The sequence below is a fragment of the Oryctolagus cuniculus genome, chromosome 7 (genome assembly GCF_964237555.1).
Source record: "Oryctolagus cuniculus chromosome 7, mOryCun1.1, whole genome shotgun sequence".
In the NCBI taxonomy this organism is placed as follows: domain Eukaryota; kingdom Metazoa; phylum Chordata; class Mammalia; order Lagomorpha; family Leporidae; genus Oryctolagus; species Oryctolagus cuniculus.
The window spans coordinates 138,741,881-138,762,234 of record NC_091438.1 but is presented as its reverse complement, the minus strand read 5'-3'; the positions used below and the strand labels follow the sequence as shown (position 1 = coordinate 138,762,234).

The 20,354-nt window shown below is 53.5% G+C and overlaps 2 protein-coding genes and 1 long non-coding RNA gene across 11 annotated transcripts in view; 2 read left to right on the top strand and 1 right to left on the bottom strand.

Moving 5' to 3' along the window:
- Window positions 1–20,354, bottom strand: part of CSMD2 (CUB and Sushi multiple domains 2) — a 618,865-nt gene that overhangs the window by 325,057 nt on the left and 273,454 nt on the right. The window lies entirely within an intron of this gene.
- Window positions 13,458–14,202, top strand: HMGB4 (high mobility group box 4). Its single transcript, XM_008273717.4, has one exon. The coding sequence runs from the start codon at window positions 13,599–13,601 to the stop codon at window positions 14,160–14,162; it is 564 nt and encodes a 187-aa protein (XP_008271939.1). The 5' UTR covers window positions 13,458–13,598; the 3' UTR covers window positions 14,163–14,202.
- On the top strand, window positions 18,821–20,280 carry LOC103352118 (uncharacterized). The gene is made up of 3 exons (XR_519648.3): window positions 18,821–18,922; window positions 19,662–19,797; window positions 20,110–20,280. It is a non-coding gene; the product is annotated as an uncharacterized lncRNA (long non-coding RNA).

Here is a 20,354-nt window from a genome sequence, read left to right as displayed (position 1 = left end):
ATGTGACCAGGGAATCCACTTTTGGAGATGTCTTGGCCAGCGGCTGGCTAAGGGTACCAAGGCCACTGTTGGGTGCCCCAGCCCTACCCAAGCTCCTGCTATCTTAGAAGTGAAACTTTACTGACAGCCCTGATGCCCAGTCTCATCACAGATGCTTCCCATAATCTGTTTCTCATTAGTCAAATTCCTAGGACTCTTGTTATATTAAGATAAACCCTTTTCTGAAGACAATTCCATGAGTTACACATTTTCCAGGAACTGGGTACGTGCCTGGAAAATGCAAGTCTCTGCTGGACATGGGCACCCCTGCCATCCCCACTTTGTCTTTGCAAAGCGGCCCCCTGGCCTTCCCCAGCTCTGTCTCATGGAGGTGTCTGTCCACTCCATTCGTGCAGGCAGCTGTGAGCCACACTACACAGATTCCACTCTCGGTCACCTGCCATGTGTTGGGGTTGCTTACTGGGGCTCTGAACAAACTATGCTTCTCCCTAATCATTCCTGTACCTTAAGGCACCTTCTCCTCACAATCTGTCACATCTCAGCTCACATCCTCCCTGGGCCCCCATGGCCAGTTTTGGCCAAGACCTCATCATCTTCCATGTGAACTGCAGCCACAGCCCCTGACCTGCCCTCTGCCTCCAATCTATCTCCCGTACTCAGCATGGGTATTGATTAAGTTCCTGCCATGCTGGAAACCCAGCAGCCAAGGGTGAGTCCAGTGACCCCAAAATCAAGTTCAAACTTTTTAATGCCTTCCCACTCCGGTGACATTGACTTTGAACACCAGCAACAGAGTGGCTGATGCCTACCGGAGCCTCACAAGCATTCACACGTGTCCATGCTTTTGCATAGGCTGTCCCCTCTATCTGGAGTGCCCTTCGCTGTTGCCCCACCTGGCTGCCAGGGGAAGTATCACTGAGGCCAGAAGTCCAACTCAGTGTCCCCTTTCCTCCCACTCTTCCTGTCTCCTTCCACCATGATGGACATATCAAGATGGACTTGACCATCTTCCCATCTCATGGAAAGCAAGCCCCATGAGAGCCCAACCAGGGCTCTGTCTCGGTGTCTCCAATGACACAGCACAGTGCCGAGCACTCAAAGCTCCATAGCACAAGCCTGCCTGTGGTGCCGATAACAGCTCACTGAGTCACAGCCATCCCCATCCATCCATTTCCAACTGTCCGCGACTGCTTCCACACTACACTAGCACAGCTGAGTAGTGGTGTCAGGGAATAACAGCTTGCAAAGCTAAAAATATTTATTTCCTGGCCTTTTACAAAAAAAAAAAAAAAAGTTGGTTGACCCTCTACCATAGAAACCTCACAGATGATGCAGTTAGATTGGAAATTAAAATTTAATTTCCAAGTACCGAATCATGAAAGGGCATATGCATAGGTTAAACATTGCAGTAGAATGTAAAATACATCAGTGACCATTTGTTTGCCGCTCAATTTAAGGCAAAACCAGGCCAGGGCCCTTCCTTGGACCATAGGTCTGGTGGCCACATGGTCTGTCTCAGATAAACTACAACCCCAATGCATCATTGTTGTCTGCAGCTCATCCAGCCAAAAGATACATATGAGGCACCCACTGTGCGCCCGTCTTTGTGCGGGGCACTGGAGATGCTTCTGCCCTACTCCCACCTCCATGGAATTGCCCAGTGGGTGGGTACAGTGGTCTCACTCACATACACACCTCCTCTTTAGGAAGCAGTTCTTTTGAAGAGACTCTCCTTTATGGAGTCATTCCAAAGCATTCAATTTCGTTGCCATAGCTGAGACTATATTTCCTTTCACACTCATATTTCATCAGTTTATGTGATGTTTAATTTAAATCACATAATTACAATAACAAGTATGACTGGCACTGAGAGAGCTGGCAACAAACCCAATTGATTCTCAGAAAGTGCAAGACTCAGCTGGGGGGAGCAGGAGCGCATAGGCGTAGAGGATGGGGGTGGGAGACAGCTTGCTGGCAGCGGGTACTCAGGGTGCCGTGGGCACCAGACAGGGAGATCTGCTGATGCCATGGGAGCCCCAGTGAACCCAAGAGGTCGCTTGGCAGGAGATGGGCTCACACACTTTTATCATATGTGTTTGGGAACGAATGAATAAATGAATGAAAAAACCAATGGCGCCACTGGCTTTCAGTGATGAGGCAGCTTTGTCAGTTACGTCCCTTCCGCTATCAGGAGTGGGGTCCAGCCGGCCAGCCCATCTCAGAATCACTGAAAAGGACTCCAGACATCATCTAGGTCTAACCTCAGCCACAGCACTCTTTTTTTTATGATTACTTGAAAGGCAGAGTTGGAGAGAAAGGGAGGAGGCAGGGAGGGAGGAATAGAGGAGAGAGAGAGTTTTCTATCTACTGGTTCACTCCCCTCATGGCTACAAAGGCAGCAGACCGGGCCAGATTGAAGCCAGGAGCCTGGAACTCCATCAGGGTCTCCCACATGGGTGCAGGGGCCACACTTCTACTTTCTTGGGTGGATTAGTAGGGAGCTGGATCAGAAGTGGAGCAGCCAGGACACAAAAACCAACCATACAGGATGCCAGTGTTGCAGGTGATGGCTTAACCTACTGTACCACAATGCCAGCCTCCACCACAGCAATCTTGATGTTGGTCAATCACAATCTGTTTTGACCACTGTCCACAATCAAAAACTCACCTCCTGGCCACCTGGATCCTTCCCCACCCTTTTTCTAGCTCCTTCCTTCTCATATGCCAGATGTCCAGCCACTGGCTCCAGGACACCTGTCCTTAACTGCTCATTCTGCTTTGCTTCTGCCATGGACCCTGGGATCTGTGCATTCTCTCTGCCTCAGTTCTTGTCTCACCATGCATTGTTCTGGGGTCTGCCCTACCCACGGCACTGTGAGCTTCCTGAAGACTAGAGTTTTTCCTTTTTTAAAAAAAAGATTACTTATTTATTTCAAAGGGTCAGAGGCAGGCACCACAGCTCAATAAGCTAATCCTCAGCCTGCGGCGCCGGCACACCATGTTCTAGTCCTGGTTAGGGCGCCGGATTCTGTCCCAGTTGCTCCTCTTCCAGCCCAGCTCTCTGCTGTGGCCGGGGAGTGCAGTGGAGGATGGCTCAAGTCCTTGGGCCCTGCACCCACATGGGAGACCAGGAGGAAGCACCTGGCTCCTGGCTTTGGATCAGTGCACCGGCGGCAGCGGCCATTGAGGGGTGAACCAACGGAAAAGGAAGATCTTTCTCTCTGTCTCTCTCTCTCTCTCACTGTCTACTCTTTCAAAAAAAAAGGGGGGGGTCTCTCTCTCACACACACACACACACACACACAGAGAGAGAGAGAGAGAGAGAGAGAGAGAGAGAGAGAGAGAGGACATCTGCTGATTTACTCCCTAGGGCTGGATCAGGAGCCTGGAACTCCAGCTGTGACTCCCACGTGGATGGCAGGGCCTCAAGCACTTGGACCACCTTCCAGTGCCTTTCCAGGTTCATTAGCAGGGAGCTGGATGAGAAGTAGAATAGCCAGGAGTGGAACTGGTGCTCCTATATGGGACGCCAGTGTTGCAGGTGGCAGCTTAACGTGCTGCACCACAGCACTGGCCCCAAGTTTCCCTTTATGTTCCCAGTTCTTTCCTCGGTACCTGCAGAGTGTCTGATGCTGGAAGAAGGCTTGGTTAGTACTACTCAGTGGAAGAAGGAATGATTGAACGAGTGAATGACTCCCTGCTGGAGAAAACACAGAGCATGGAGCAAGTGAGCCAGGGGACAGCTCAGAGAGCCTTGAATACTATGCTGAGCTCATCTTGGTTTCCTGGCATCACACGTCCTCTAGTCCCCAAGCCCTGGCTGCACCCCCGTTCACTCAGCAGCTGCTGGAACCTTCCTGAAGTCCTCTTATTATGCAGAGCAGCCGCCATGGAGGGTGGTGAACAGTGTGGGTGAATACTCCTCCTTCCTCAGAAGCAATTCAATAAATTCCAATTATCAGAGCTCTTTCCTGTTCCCTAATTGCTAGCTCCAGGGAAGCCACACAAACCACGTCAGGTAAATGTTTTTCCTCCAGATGCCCAGCTCTCTGGAGGAGGCGTCTGAGTCTGGGCGTGATGACGGACAAGGCTCCTGGCCATGTTTGCTGCTGGGATGAGGCTGCATCGCCAGCCTCCTGGGTCGCGTGTGCTGGGCAGGGACATACTGGGAAAATCTGGGCATGACCCGACAGCAGCCCTGCCCTAGGTTCCCCCGAGGAAGTAGGGATGCCTGCACAGCACCCAGAGCAGCTGCTGCACTTGGCTGAGGGGTGAGGACCTTCCTGCCTCCGTGCAGGTGCACACTTGATGCCGCAGGGACAGGACACGGTAAGGTCTGAAGGTGAGAACTGGTGTCAGGTACCACACTTTGGGCAAAGGGGCTTGGGTGGATCCCCAACAGCCCTCCAGGGTTTACCCAACTTCTCCTGTTCTGTGTCCAGGTCTAAAACAGTCAGTGCCACTGTCCCCTGAGCACTAAAAGCCTCTGAGGGTTCCCTGCCTCAGCCCACAGCTCCTAAAAGTGGCCTACTATGTGCATATATGGCCACAGCTGATTGGATGGGGGTGGCTGTGTGACCCAAGCTGTGGCCAATCCACTGCCGGAGTCTCTATCAGAAAAGTGGTTTCCTGGTGCAGAGAGGGCTGAGCACTTCACATCTCACAGCGTCGCTGTGAGGACTGCAGGAGAGCAGGGGAGCTCACGGAGCTGCCCCTGAGGCCCCTGGAGCACAGCAGTGACAGTTCTAGGTCCTGCCACGTCTTTGCAGCCAGGAAGACAGGCGGGCAACGGCATGGCCATGTGCTGAGTGGAGAACAGCCTAGGGTAGAGAGCCTGGAGGGACTCTGCCCACGTTGAAGTCTCAGCTCCCACTTACTACTGTCTCACTTTGGGCAAGGAAGTGACCTGCGGGGGCCCCATTTCTCCACCTATCTACTAAGACAACAAGGCCCCCAGTTCCTGGAGCTGTTCAGAGCTTTAGGTGAGAGGATGCACAGAAAAGCCTTCGGTGTGGTGCCTGGAACCACCCAGCCCATCCCCTGCCAAACATTCAGTATCAAGGGTCCACGACAAGAAACCTGGGGGGCCAGGTCTCAGTATGGTGCGGCTAAGTCAAGCAGAGGGAGGGGAAGGAGGAAACAGGGAACCAGGGGACGGGAGTTCCTGCCTTCTCACAGCCCTCGCTCCCCTCATATCTGGTTAATATTTTACATTCTCACTCTCCAATGGCAGAAATCCACATCAAGTCCACCTGGAACAGAGGAGGAATGAGCACCTGCTGTAATGCATGGGAGAGCCGGGCTGTAGCTGGTCCAGAGATGCCCAGAGTCAGGAACTCCAACACTACCAGACGCCTCTTTCCAGGCCCCCGTCTGTGCTGTGCTCCATCTGCCACATTGCAAATGGCGGCTGGTGGAGCCCGGGGCCGTGGCCGTTGTGCCCAGCTCCTGTACTCAGCCCCTCCCTTCATCACTGAAGACCACCTCCCAGGCTTCTGACGGGTTCAGCGGGATGATGTGCCCACTCCTGGGACCAAGGGCATGTTCCTTGGGAGAACCCCAGCACTGGTTTGCAGACAGCTGTCCACAAAGAGGAACACACTCACAAGAAGGGAGGGTGCTAGGCAGCTCACAGATGTCCGCTGCAGCTGGACTGCAAGGCCAGGGCCACTGTCTGCCCTACTCTGTGGCTTAAGGTGTGAGTTTGCCAAAGCCTGTAAGGGGTATCCACAGGTCACTGTGGGGGGTGTCATCCCAGAGTCCACCTGCTTCTAGACTGTTCCACATCTTGCCCCTGTCCACAAGACTGCTGCACTGGGTGCTAAGTGCTGACACCCAGCTCAGCTTCTGGTAGCCTTTGCCCTTGGCAGTGGACCCAGGCTCCTTGTGAACCTGCAGGTGCTGGTGAAGTTCTGTGGGTTGCCCCAGCCAGTCTGCCTGCTGCACACAGAGCCTCCCACAGCCTGCAGAGAACTCGACTGGATCCACGCGGAATGAGAATGAGCGCAGAGGAGATGAGACGCACCTGAATCCAGGTAAGGGATGAGACGCAGACAACTCGCTCTCCTTCACCCACTTCTCTTCTCCTGAATCGCCCGGCCTTGTTCTCTCCCAGGTCTCAGCCGAGGGAGTTCCTACATGACTAACCAAGGCTACACGTGCGGCTAGGTAGCGTGTGGCCTTGGACACATTCATCTCTGCCCTGGCTTGCAGAGAAGATGAACCTCAACTGTGATCATCACTTTTGTTTGAAGTATCATGGTGTCTTCTGATGGCGCATCAGTTCCTGGCATGAGGCCAGTGCCCCGGAGCCCAGATCTGGCTGCTGCTGGCCTTGCCTCTCCTCACCAGCCTGGCTTCCTAGGTGCAGATTTCCGGAAGCACTCAATGCTTGCCTCTGCTCCCACCCTCTTTCCTGAGACACATCCGTTCCTCCAACCCCGCTCAGCACTGGCCATCAAAGCAGCAACCGCAGTGCTGTGGCAGCTTGCCTGCTATTTACTGGGATGCGAGTGTGTACGTCCATGAGTGACTGGATGAACAGAAAGAATGCAAGAGTGAATTAATTAGTAAGAGAATGAGTGAATTAGTGACTTAATGAGTCAGCAAGTGAGGGGAAAAGAGTGTGTAAAATCGAATAGACCAGGCTCTTGGCCCCTCAACTAATCCAATCAGCTGTGGCTTTGTAAATTTTTAATCTTTAAGAACACAAGCAGGGCTTAAAGAATAGCACTGGAGAAAAAAAAATCACAGACCACCAGCTGGGTGAGAAGGATACTGTGTTACTTTCCCATTGCTGCTACGCCAATTGCTGCAGATATAGTGGCTTAAACAACACAAGACTATTGTCTTACAATCCTGGAGGTTAGAAGTCCAACACAGCTTTCAGTGGGCCTGGGTCAAGGTGTGGGCAGGGCAGCACCCCCTCTGCTGGCCCTGGGGGGAATCTTTGGCCAGCCTTTCCCAGCTTCGAGTGGCCGCCGGCATTTCTTGGCTTAGGATCTCTGCATCCTCAGATGTCTGGCTCTCACCCTCTGCTTCTGTCATCACATCCAAGACTACGCCTTCCTCTCGTGAGGACCATGTGATTATGGAAGGCCCACCTGGATATCCCAGGACAATTATTCCATCTCAAAAATCTTCCGGGCACCCTCCTCTGTAACTCACCTTTGCCAGGTGAGCTAACGTTCACAGGTTTCGGGCTTGGAAAGGAAGCATCACTGGAAAGCCACCAGCCTGCCAGCGGCAGACACCTGGCTGAGAAGGTGATGCAACCAACAACACCCCCTCCCCAGAGGGAGGGGCAGGAGGGGGACGAGGAAGCTTCAAGGCACACCTCACACGCCCGTGCCAGCTGCTTCCTCTCTTGCTGTTGCTGTGGCCCGAGCCCTGAGGTTGCTCAGAGCTTAGGCGAGTCTTAAGCATGCCCACGGATTTGAGAAACACTGCGACAGAGACATGCTGAGAGCATCTGGTGCCACAATCCTTGCGAACTGTGGCCCTAGGCTTCCAGGAGGTGATGGACTGGGAGCCAGGTGTCTCAACCCTGGATGCGCATTAATATCAGCTGGGGAGATTCTGAAAAAGTGTTTTGTTCAGAAACAAGAATAGAGTTGCAAAGGCAGCACAGAAATGTCCTGTGTTCCCCTCACCCAGTTTCTCTGGTGTTAGCCTCTTATGTAACCAGGCTATCCACATCAAAACTAAGAAACCAACCTTGCTGCAGTACTACTGCCTGCACGGAGCGCTTTGCTCAGATGCCCCCAGCTCTCCACGGTGCCCCTTTGTTGTTGATGTTCTAGGGCCCGTCCCAGCGTCCCCCACTGCTTTGCTGTTACTTCCCTTGTCTCCTGCAGTCTGGGCTGTGTCATATTCCCAGGCTCTTCTCGTTTGCCCAAGATACTGATACTTTGCAAGAGTACTGATCAAAGTAGGCTTTTCCTTTTTTTTTGTTTGTTTTGATTAGTTTTTATTTATTTAAAAGGCAGAACAACAGTGAGAGCCAGATCTTCCATCTGCTGCTTCACTCCCCAAAAGGCCACAAGAACCAGGGCTGGGCCAGCCGAAGCCAGGAGCCAGGAACTCCATTTGGGTCTCTAATAGGGTGGCAAGAGCCCAGGTACTTGGGCCATCGTCTGCTGCCTCCCAGGTGTGCATTAGCAGGAAGCTGGATTGAAACAGAGGCGGGACTTGATCCCAGGCACTCTGATACCGAATGCACGTTTCCTAAGCAGTGGCTTAACCGATTATACCACAGCACCTGCCCCCAATAAACTCTTTGTAGACTGTCCCTTTGTCTGGGTTTGGATGCTGTTTTTATGACATCACCAAAGGGATGCCTGTGCTGATTGCTTGGTTGAGGTGGGGTCGGTCAGCTCCCTCCACCGTAAAGGTACTGCGTGTCCTTGTCCACGCTCTGTTCGTGGAGGCGGAGTCCCCATGTCCAGTCCCCACAGCAGGGCAGGGGAGCGGCAGCTGCTTTCACCCCCGTCCTCTCCTTTGATGGATCCTCCTGGCCTCATCATCCCCTCCCCACTTTTTACATAGTTGCCATGAGCTAGACAAGCCCACCGTTACTCAGTAGCAGACAAAACTCACACCTGCTTGGTCCCAAAGACCAACTTAGTCCCACCTCACGCTCTTGCCAGCTGGCCTGGACGCTGCTTTCCACATCAGCCCATGGAGTGTGACCCTGGGTGTTGGGGTGGGGAACGTCCAGCCCGCAGGCCGCACAGGGCCATGAAACCATGTGGTCTGGCCCTGCCAGGGCCACCACAGATGAGACTCAGCATTCAAAACATCTACAGCAGGCTTGTTTTATTTTTTTCTTTTTTAGAATGATTTTTAGTAGTTTTTAAACTTTACTTAGGTTATACAAGTTTCATGTATTTCATTTATAGATTTTTTTAAAACTTTTATTTAATATTAATTTTGAAAATACAACTTTTGGATTATAGCAGCTTTCCCCCCTATAACCTCCCTCCACCCGCAACCATCCCATCTCCCACTCCCTCTCCCATATAATTCTTCATTAATTTTTAATTATCTTTATATACAGGAGATCAACTTAGTATATACTAAGTAAAGATTTCAACAGTTTGCACCCACACAGACACACAAAGTATAAAGTACTGTTTGAAGACTAGTTTTACCACTAATTCACATAGTACAGCACGTTGAGGACAGAGGTCCTACATGGGGAGCAAGTGCACAGTGACTCCTGTGGTTGATGTAACAATTGACACTCTTATTTATGACATCAGTAATCACCTGAGGCTCTTGTCATGAGCTGCCAAGGCTATGGAAGCCTCTTGAGTTCACAAACTCCAACCTTATTTAGACAAGGCCATAATCTAAGTGGAAGTTCTCTCCTCCCTTCAGAGAAAGGTACCTCCTTCTTTGATGGCCTGTTCTTTCCACTGGGATCTCACTCACAGAGATCTTTCATGTAGGCTTTTTTTTTTTTTTCCCACAGTGTCTTGGCTTTCCATGAGCAGGCTCATTTTTAAGTCAATCATTTTGTATGGCCCGGTCCCTGGCGGGACCAAGGTGCCCCAGCCTCGCGTGGATCATGAGCTCGGTCTGTGGGTCACATTAAAGGCAGGGCTGTAACAGCCCAGGACATAAGGAGTACATCACAGGAGGAAGCAGAGTTTTCTCAGACTCTTGTTTCCGAGAGCCCTCTGTGCAGAGCCACCTTTGTCCATACAAGAGGGACGAAAATGACCGCTCCTTCCCCACGGGGTTGCTGTGAGGGAAGGGGATGACGGATGCAAAGGCTGGCGCATACTGAGACTTACACGAATATTCAGGATGCACCTGTGTAAATGAGTGTGATGTACAATGCACTTCTTACTGCAAACTGCAATCAGAATCTCAAAAAGACTGAATTCACATCTCTAGAGCAGGGGCTGGCAGCATTCAGAGCTCCCAGCCCGCAGCCTACTTTTGTAAATAAAGTTTTATTAGAACATAGCCATGGGGCCAGTGCTGTGGAGCAGTGGGTTAACACCCTGGCCTGAAGCGCCGGCATCCCATATGGGCGCCGGTTCTAGTCCTGCCTGCTCCTCTTCCGATCCACCTCTCTGCTGTGGCCTGGGAAAGCAGTCGAAGATGGCCCGGGCCCTTGGACCCCTGCACCCGCGTGGGAGACCTGCAGGAAGCTCCTGGCTCCTGACTTCGGATCAGTGCAGCTCCGGCCACTGCAGCCGATTGGGGTGTGAACCATCAGATGGAAGACCTCTCTCTCTCTGTGTCTCTCTTTTCTCTCTGTATAACTCTGACTTTCAAATAAATAAATCTTTAAAGGACATAACCATGATCCTTCATTCATACATCGTCTGTGGTGATGCTGGGCGATAATGGCATGGCTGAGAAATTGTGGCAGGACCTTGGTGGCCCATAGAAACTACACTATTTACTATCTGTCTCTCTAGACCAATGTCCCTGCCTGGAGTTCATCCCATCACACAAGGGATATTGAGGCCTCACCTTAGGCCCTCCTACAGAGTGGCACCCCACCCGCGCAGGCACTGCCTCAGCCAACTGATCTGGGCCTGTGAGGCGGCCAGGCCCCTGGGGGTCTAGAAGCTCCATACCCAATTACTTTGCACTGGTGTCTGCCTAGTGCAGGGCTGGGACTCTGGTCAAGATGCCTGCAGGAAACAGATGGTGACTCACATTAGAATAATCCAAGGAGTGTTTAATAAGGAGACAGTCTACACAGGTGAGGGCCGAGGGTAGGGAAGTCCCAAGCGGTAGGCAGGAAGCAGAGCACTCAGGCTGGGAAAAACAGAGCTGTTTGTGGGGAGCAACTCGGACTAGACTAAGTTACTGGAATTAAGACTTATTCTATGCATCTGCTCTCCCACAATATGGCGCTGAGAAGGGAGTAACAACTTCTACGCAGCTGCCTCTCACCAACTTGAGTGATGACCTGCAGGAGCTGATCCTGCTCCTGATTGGAGGAGAGCAGCGTACTCGGCGTGTGGGTAGCAGAGTTGGGATTGGTGGAAGAGGACTATAAAGGAGGAGAGAGACAACATGCACCGGGAACATTTATCTGAAGGAACACCTGAGCAGCCCCCGAGAGAGCCGGCCGGCGGTGTGCCGCTCCCCCGCGGAAAGTGGGGAAAGTGGCAGGGGGAACCGCCCTTCCACGGAGGTGGAAGGGATGGTAGCCAACCCGGGAAGAACCAGCAGCAAACCCGGGAAGGGCCGAGCAGACAAAAGAACAGCGCAGGGTCCTGTGTCGTTCCTCCGTGAAGTGGGGGAGCGACATAATGGTGCCGTGACTCGGATATGAAGCCTAGGCAGGGTTTAGTGTCGTTCCTCCACGAAGAGGGGGAGCGACAGCTGTTGGCACCGTAGGCTGAGCGAGCAGACAGGGCAGAGAGCTATTCCTGAACTTGGAAGGACAGGGTCACATAGAAGGGGGACCCCTTGTTTAGGAACAGTGGGGAGCCAGCTCCAGGGAACCCCCAGAGTGGGAGCCAGGACACCAAATGCCTTGATCTCCTGTGGAGGGTTCCCCACCGGCCCAACTGCAACGGAAGCCAGAGGCAGGAGGCTCTAAGGTCTAGGGGCCCAGTGGGGCCCAGTGTCCCAGGGCAGAGAGCCAGGTAGAGAGGCTGGAAAGGGCACCTGAAGGGCAAAGCCCCCGCCCCGGTATTCAGTGCACTGATTTAAAGGGCCAGGCTGATTCACCATCCATCCCCAAGCCCCCTTCACATGCCCCCCCCCACTTCCACCCCCCTTCACCCCTGCAGGTCGGGAGTTTCACCTGAACACTGAAAGGTGGCCACAACTTTCGCCTTTCTTCTTCCTGTACCTGCTGGCCTCCAGATGGCTATCATGGGGTTAATCTTCCTGGCTCTTATCATCATCAGGGGGTGGAAGGTTAGGAGAAACAGAGATAAGCTGCTGTTTTGTGGGCTTTGGTGAGCCTGAGCAAAGCATGAGTCACAGGCTGTAGATTCTTACACTTCTCTATGTCCTGTCTTTTGATCTCAGGAAGGAGCCATGTCCCATTCATCTCTGCGGTGCAGCTCAAGTCCACAAACAGGTGAGCCCACCTCTGGCCCTCTGGGAGTAAGAGCCAGTGTGAAGAGCTGAAGGGTGTCCCCAGAGTAATCCACTCCAGTGGCCAGATCCCCTCTGCTGGCCCAGACTTCCTTAGCTGCCATCTGATATCTCATAAGCTCTAAACGCAGCCAGAAAACTGTAGCACCTTACCCAGAGGGGCTACTGTGGCTAGTTCCAAAGGCTCAGCTGGTGAGAACTCACAGAGAGGAAGGCATGGGTGAGGCAGGCCAGCCGCCTTGCAGCAGAGCTGGGGCTGGAATTCAGGACCGGGGATTATCAGGGGTTTCCCGCTCTCTTACAGAAGATAAAAGTTGAAGTCAATCTTGCAGCCCTGGGAACAGACTTGGCAAAAATGCAAAGTGTGGTCTAGTCTTAGGCACGTTTCTGTGTCTAGACCAGCCCCTGGATGTTTGCCTAGCTCCAGAAAACAGTTCTGTGTGGGCTGGGTGAGGGCACAGGCCCTGAAATGCCACACCCACCCTCCAGTGGCCATTGGACATTCAGCACGCGTCAGTGAAGCTCAGTTTTCTAGTCCTCTTTGTCTGGTGCTGCCATCAGGCTCTGAGTTGTATGAACCCCAACACCACACTAGCAAATGCCCTGCAGTGGCCAACACACAACGCTTTCCTTTTCTTCATTCTCCAGTGGAAGGCCAGGGAGATCTTTGCAAACACTTTTTCATAAAGACAGGGGCCCGTGAGTTTGAGTGAAGCTCACCCTTTATGCTGCGACCCTAAGGACGGGGACCCCTCCTCGCCTGAGAGTGCGAGGCCTCCTGGAGCGCTCAGCTCTCTCTCAAGTTCATGGGCTCCAGCATCACTCAAATTCCCCCTCCCTCCTTCGCCTCCCATCTCTTCAGACACACGAAGAGCTGAGACTCGTCACCCAAGTGCTCAGGGTTTAAATTAGCCAACTTTGTCCTGACAGGAACTGAGTCACAGCTGTCAGAGCTGATTATTTTTAGAGTTACTACTACAGCCTTCGCACGGGGATGAGCTGCCACCGTTCAGGGCGGACAGAAAGCTGCTCTGTTTCATCGTGACAGCTCTGCAGCCATCTGCCTCCCCGGACGGTGTAGCGTCCTGACACTCCCACCGCGAGGAAGGCGGGCCCTGTGGCTTGTTCCTACGTCTCAGGGACTGGACGCCCCCAGAGCTGAGTCAAGGAGAAATATCTCCAGGAGCAGTTAGCTGTTAAGGAGTTTTGCTCACAAGAACCATCATCCTGTGTGAGTGGCAAAAAAATGGACCCTCCGGTAGCCAGCCAATGAGAGTGTCAGATGCAAATAGCCACAGGTGTCGGCTGGGATTGGCTAGCTTGTGGGTGACGTCACAATCTCCCTCCTCTGACCCAACAATGTCAGCAGCACTGAAAAGGCGGACACCTCCTCCAGCTCTTGCAGAGAGGAAAATTCACCACAAGCAGAGAACCTTCTCAGTTGCTCCTGGAGTGCAAGGGCAGTGGTCTCTGCTGTCCAAGTTATTGAGCCCAGAAAAAAAATGATCTTATGAATTATGGGAAAAGAAGTCCAGCCGAGGCCGAAGGCGAATGTCTCTTCTTACATCCACTTTTTGCTGAATTATCGAAACAAGTGCAAGGAGCAACAGCCAAACACCTACCTTGGGTTTAAAGAGTTCTCTAGGAAGTGTTCAGAAAAATGGAGGTCCATCTCGAAGCACGAAAAGGCCAAATACGAAGCCCTGGCTAAGCTCGACAAAGCCAGGTACCAGGAAGAAATGATGAATTATGTTGGCAAGAGGAAGAAACGGAGAAAGCGGGACCCCCAGGCGCCCCGAAGACCTCCCTCGTCCTTCGTCCTTTTCTGCCAAGACCACTATGCCCACCTGAAGCGGGAGAACCCCAAGTGGTCAGTGGTGCAGGTGGCCAAGGCCACGGGGAAGATGTGGGCCGCGAAGTCGGACGCGGAGAAGCAGCCGTATGAAGAGAGAGCAGCTTACCTGAGAGCTAAGTATTTTGAGGAACTGGAAGACTACCAGAAGCAGCGCCACGCCAGGAAGAAGAGCCTCCGGGTGATGGCCAAGAAACGGCGCCGAGGGCGAACAGGCAGGCAGAGATGATGGATCCGATATGAGAAAATAAAAATGCCATTCAACCATCCCTGGTCTTGTGTGTGGCATGGAAACAGCCGCGGAAGGGAGGGGCTGGGTGGAGGAGAAGAGGATGGGGCTGGGAGATGGAACCCTGGGCATTGAGAAGGGAGGGCAGCCACATCCGACGGAGTGGGGCTTGGGCAGGGGGGGCGGGGCAGATTCCATGGATAAAGAAGCCGGAAGTCACACAGGAGGTGCATCCTGGGTGGAGGACCCTCACTCAGGGTCAGGTTCAGGAATTGCAGGCCCAGTGTTGGTGAGGACTGGGTGGCTGCCGGGGTCAGAGGTGCCTAGAGCTCAATGCAGGCTTCCACGTCAGGCCCCCATGTGGGAACTATCCCATGGCCCCAGGTTGGACCCCACTCAAGTGTGGGATCAAGCCAGGGGAGGCTGGGAAGCTGCGTGTGGGTGGGCCTGGGAGGCGGTGGGGGGCATGCTCCCTCAGCCATTCCAGATCCCAAGTCCCCTGTAGGACACCTTGTTGGGCTGTGTGACACCGCAGTGCTGTACCCTAGTCAGGATGAGGCCAGGAGCTATTTTCCCAAAAGGAACAAAACGAGGCCTGGAGCACCCAGCCGCTCGTTCTGGGACATACACGATGGAACAAATGACCACCTGGAGTCCCTGCCTCTTCCTCTCGGCCATAAAGCACACCTGACTCTCTTTTGTGGTCAAGGCTTGCTCAGAGGACAGAACCTCCCTGGACAGAGCGATTGGTTGAATGATGGGCATGTGACCCATGCTGGCCCAATCAGAGTGGATCTCAGGCCTTGTGGGTGGGGGCGGGGGCGGGTGCAGCTGGGGGCTGCTGACAGCCTCTCAGGGCCTGAGGACCAGGCCCCTTGATACCAGGGCGATCTCTAGGACGTGTCGTGACAATGAGCTTACACACTTCTTTGCCTTCTGCCTAAGATGGTTTGGGCTGGGTTTCCTGCCATGTGCAGGTCGCTTCACACACACGGACTGGGCTGTCTGTGTATAGCTGGAGTCTTCCAGGCACCAGGTACCGCAGGCAGTGCTGCATGCCAGCTGGCCGAGACCGGGAGGGGACACTTGGTGAATGGTGCTGTGGATCTCTTGTGGTTCTGTGGATCTCAGAACGACTGGGCCCAGCCCGCCTTTCCTGTGACCTTACTCGTGCGACGCGCTTCCCTAACTCCAGTCCACCCCCGCTCTGCTCTACTGCGCCATTGAAATTTTGCCGAACAAAAGCCAAAACACAGTTTTGAAAAGTCTTCAAGACCCGCCTGAGTCTTCGGAGGCCAGAGGCCACATAGACTCAGGCAGGCTGCTAAGGACGGGGTTCCCTGGGCTGGAAACAGGGGACACAACACAGAACACCGTTAGGCTCTCGTCCTGCCAGTGCTCCCCTTCTGACGAGACAGGCGGACTTGGGCACGAATCACAGGCAATGATGATGGGGGAGTGGGGAGGGGGCCCTACCAGGCCAATCTCAGAGGTCTCCATAGAGGCAGAAGCCATATTCAACTCAACAAACTCATCCCCGTGCTGGCAAAAGTCCTGGCCCGCATTCTCCACCAGCCTGGCTCTGCTTCCCTCCGGCCCACCCCCCACCCTCTCAGGAGACGCCCTCCTTTGCTGCTTCATTGAGACAGTAGAGATCACCAGACCTAAGTGCTCTCAGTTTTCGTAGTGTAATGCTCAGCCTAGCCTTTCCTCCTGGTTGCACATCTCCTAGGGAGCTGCACCCCTGCTCCTCTGGCTACCCCCACCCCTGCCTCCCCCCACCCCTTGCTTCTCACTGTAAGGACTTGGCCCCTTCAGTGTCTGCACCTGCGCAGGTTAACATGATGCCAGGATACGGTGGCTCCAATCTTGTCCCTCTGAGCTTCAGACTTCTCACCTGCACAATGGGGGTACTGCTGTGTTCTTGGTCGCTTTCAATGGGGGTGGCACATGCAACAGCGTCTGGCACACACCTGGACACGGATGGGTACCTAGAGGTACACCCCCTCTTGGACAGCTGTTCCCAGTGCTCAAACCCTCAGGTAATGCCCTCCCGTTAAGTGGGAGCAGGGCCCCTGACTAGCATCTAACAGGTGGACAATGGCAGAGGGGGCGGGCTTCCTTTCTGTGGTTAAGAAACGAGATGTCACACTCCCCTTTGTTGGCTGGTTTGCTCTGACTGATGAGCTAGGCAAGCACGTTTGGGAAGCCCATGTGGCCAGGACCTGGAGGAAACCTCTGGCCACTGAGGGAGCCCTCAGGCCCACAGCCCCCAAACCCGGGAGCTTGCAGTGTCACCGCCGCAGGAAGTGATAAGCCACCAGATGAGGATGCAGCCCTGGCCGCCACCCAGATTGTGAGACCTCAAGCTATGGATCCTACTAAGCTGTTACTGGGCTCCTGGCCCCTAAGCGTATAAATGCATGTCTCAACAGAACCAGTGAACCATTGAAATGCTTTTCATTTGTGGTCATCTGTTCCACCAAAACAGATAACCTAGAGTGTTACTCCCTGACTGCCGGCTTCCTCCTAATTTTGGAAGAGGATATTTCTTCTCCTGGTGTCTGCCTCCAGCCTCTACCCTCTACCCGGTTAATTTCCCTTCCTTTGAGACCAGGCTCTGGAAGGCTGTGCTGCCTGGTTTCCAGTGTGGATGGTGGGCTCATGGTGGGAGCAGCCGTGTGATGAACCATACCACTCCTTGGGAACAGGTAGCCCACAGAGCTGGCCCTGGGCCCTCACGCCACCCCTTTCTGGTTTCCCAAGTGATCAATTTCATGAATGTGGGTGGCCAAATCCAAGTTTAGACAACAGTCTGCTGTGCCCCTGCCAATCACAAACTTCCCTGACAGCCCTTTATGACAAAGACAATAGGTGCATGTGACTGCTAAGAACTGGAACACAATGATGGTGGGGGTGGGGAGAAGTGGGGGGAGCCTGGACCTAAGCTAACAGGTGAGAGGGAAACCCCTTGTGCTGCCAGTATCCCAGGCCTGCTCCACTGGGCTCTGGTGCTCTGTCCTTGGGGAACATGTCTTGGTGAAGGAATGGCTCCACCCTGACCCTTTCTCCTGTGCTCACCAAGTCACTTATTTATTCATTCATTCATTCAACACATATTCATGTAAATCCAGTGCCTGCCCCATCCCAGGAATGGTTCTGGTACTGGGACACACAGCTACATTCCAGTGAGGAGGAGACAGACCACAAGGAAGTCAGCACATAAAGCCAGATCACTTTGCACTACTGTCAAATGTGGCAGAGGAAATGAGGCAGGGGTGTGAGACAAATGAGGACACGGACCCGGGTGGTTAGAGGCTCTCTGGAGAGATCAGATTTGAGGTCAGGTTTAAAGGGCAGGAGGGGGCCAGGCATGCTGAGGTTTAAGGGGAGAGTTCAGCTTGCCAGGCAGCAGGTACAAGGCCTGAGGCAGGAGAGAGCTTAGAATGTTAGTGGGACAGAAGCAAGACCAGAGTGGTAGAAGTGAGAGCAAGCGGGGGAGATGCAGTTGGAGTGTGAGCCTTGGCAAGGAGTTTGTTTTGAAATCAAAGTGTAGTGGGAGTGCTACGTTTGGAACATTCGTCCAGCTGAACTCAGGAAGTTAGTCCCCAAAGTCTTGCTCATAGAATGAAGAGGTCTTTCATTATAGTGGCGAAAAGCTGATCAATACAAGCAGCCACAGGAAGTTTTCAACAGTGGGGAGCCGTGTGCTTGATGCCTAGTTATCGGTCATCACAGGGTCTTCAGAGGCTAGGACGTGCCGACGAGGGTATGCCAGCCCCTCCGAGGACTGTAAGAGAAGCAGGCAAGGCTGGAAAACCCAGACCCATAATGCTTTCCCTTCTGGATCTGGGAGGACAAGAAGCTTCCAGTTGGTATCCCTTGGGGCAGCTGCAAGCTCAACTCCAACTGTGGCGACATCTCTCTCTGTGATTCACTCTCCCAGTGTGGGGGCAGTGCCTGGGCATGGATGGCAGAATATTCCAGGGACACACTTCTTCCTGGGTCTCAAGTTTCCACTGGAACAACTTCCAATAGGGCAATCAGGGCCTGTCTGAGACCACCTGCAGGGCTCACCACAACCCCAGGGTACGACTCGGTATTTCTGGACCTTGGACCCACAAATTGCATTTCTGAAAGCCCCCAGGTGGCACTGATTCTGGGACCCCAGAACCACAGAATTCTCCTTGCAGCCTCTAATTCACTCTGCAGAGGGGCCAGACACATTTGACCGGTGGGCCTGGGAGGAGTGGACCACGCTCACTGCAGCCTCCCTCCCTCTCCTCTCCATCCTCTCTTCTGCTCCTCTGCCTTGCTCTCCACTCTCTGATCAGTTCACCAGCAACACAGGTGCCATTCTGATCCTTGTCTTTCTCTCGCATCTGCCCACTGATTCCACTCTTGAGAGGGGAAGAGCTATATTTATTTACTGGCTTTCCCTCAAATCCAGTGAATCAGAGAAGCTGAGCCCAGTGGCAAAACAATGACTTGGCCTCCGGGGCCCACAGGCAGCACAGGGATCTTGGGCCTGCGTTCAGCCTCCATGGAGACACTGACATCTCGGGGCAGAAGCGTCCAGGTCCTAGGCCTGAAAGGCTGGAGGTCAGGTCTGCGGACAGGCTGGGGTCAACAGGATGAGGTCACAAAGGCATTGGTGCCCACTCTGTCCTATCCTGTGACCTCTTATCCCAAATGACAGCTGTCCGCAGTATCCTGGGGAAGAGATGGAATGCCTGGGCCACTGCTGCAAACAGAGGCAGGTGTGTAAGAAGCACCTCCGGTCCCGGTCTCTGAAGTTCAGTTTAAAGGATGCAGGAGCAGCATTAGAAACAGTTCCACGTGGGAGAGGCAACTGACCAGAGCCCCCAGAGGGCCAGGTGCCTCTCGGGGCTGGCCTTGACCTCTGGGTTAGATCGCCAAGGGCACAATGAGCACCCTGTTTTGAGGCCATCCCCTTGCTGCAGTCACCTTGTCACTGCACCCCCATGCATTGCTCCATTTCCAATCCTGTCTCTTCTCTGAGTGGCGTTGCCCATCGCCTATGGGAAGGAGGCTGGCACAGCATAATCAGGGCAATGGGGCCTCACCAGTGGCATTGTCCCTGACATTCATGATGGTGGCAGCTTCAGAAATGCTCCCTGTGAGCCCCACCTCCTGAGATCCACACCCTTGTGCCAGCCCCTCCCCTTGAATGTGTCTGGCCTTAGTGACTTGCTTGAAATGAATACAGCAGGGCACACACTGTCTCTCGCATGTGGAAGGAAGGTGAATCATTGCAGGTCAAAGGGCAGACTGTGGTGGGCAACTGCGGAAATGACCCCTGGTGCGACCCCCACCCCTGTGGGGGGGCTGAGCCTAGTGACTGGATACTAATGAAGAGAATGCAGAGGGAGTGATGGGGACGGCACTTCTGACACTGGGTTACAAAACACGGTGACTTCTGGCTCTCTCTCTCTCTCTCTCTCTCTCTCTCTCTCTCTCTGGCTTGCTCTGATGAAGACAGTGGCCATGAGACAGCGGCCCTATGGAAAGGAGTGAGGGCTGTCCCTGGCTCACATCACCGGAGAACTGAGCCCTGCAAGCAGCCTTGTGAACACCTGGAAACCCTAAGCCAGAGAACCGAGCCCAGCCACACGTGAGGCCCTTATTTCTTAAATACTTATGTATTTATTTAAAAGGCAGAGTGACAGAGAGCCAAGAAGAGGGACAGGGAAATGAGGCAGAAGAGAGCAAGTGAGAGATTTTCCGTTCACTGGTTCACTCCACAAATGCCTGCGACAGCTGTTAGCCCAGAACTCTTTCCTCCTCTCCCACATGGGTGTCGGCGCCCAGGTACTCGGACCATCACCTGCTGCACATTAGCAGGAAGCTGGAGGGGCTGGTGCTCAGCCTCTGCCTCTCTGTCACTCTGCCTTTCAAATAAATAAATACATCTTTAAAAAACCAGAACAAAAGCAGGGAGCTGGATTGGAAGCAGAGCAGCTAGGACCGGACTGGCTCTCTGACGTGGGCTAGGGGCAGCTTAACTGGCTGCATACCACCAACAGCCACCACACACAGAAGCTATGAGACAATAAATGTTTTAAGCCACTAAATTTGTGGGCTACCTGTGACACAGCAATAGATTCCTAACACACCCACTCCAAAGTCCTGCTACACTGCATTTCCCCAGAAACACTACTCTGTGTCCCC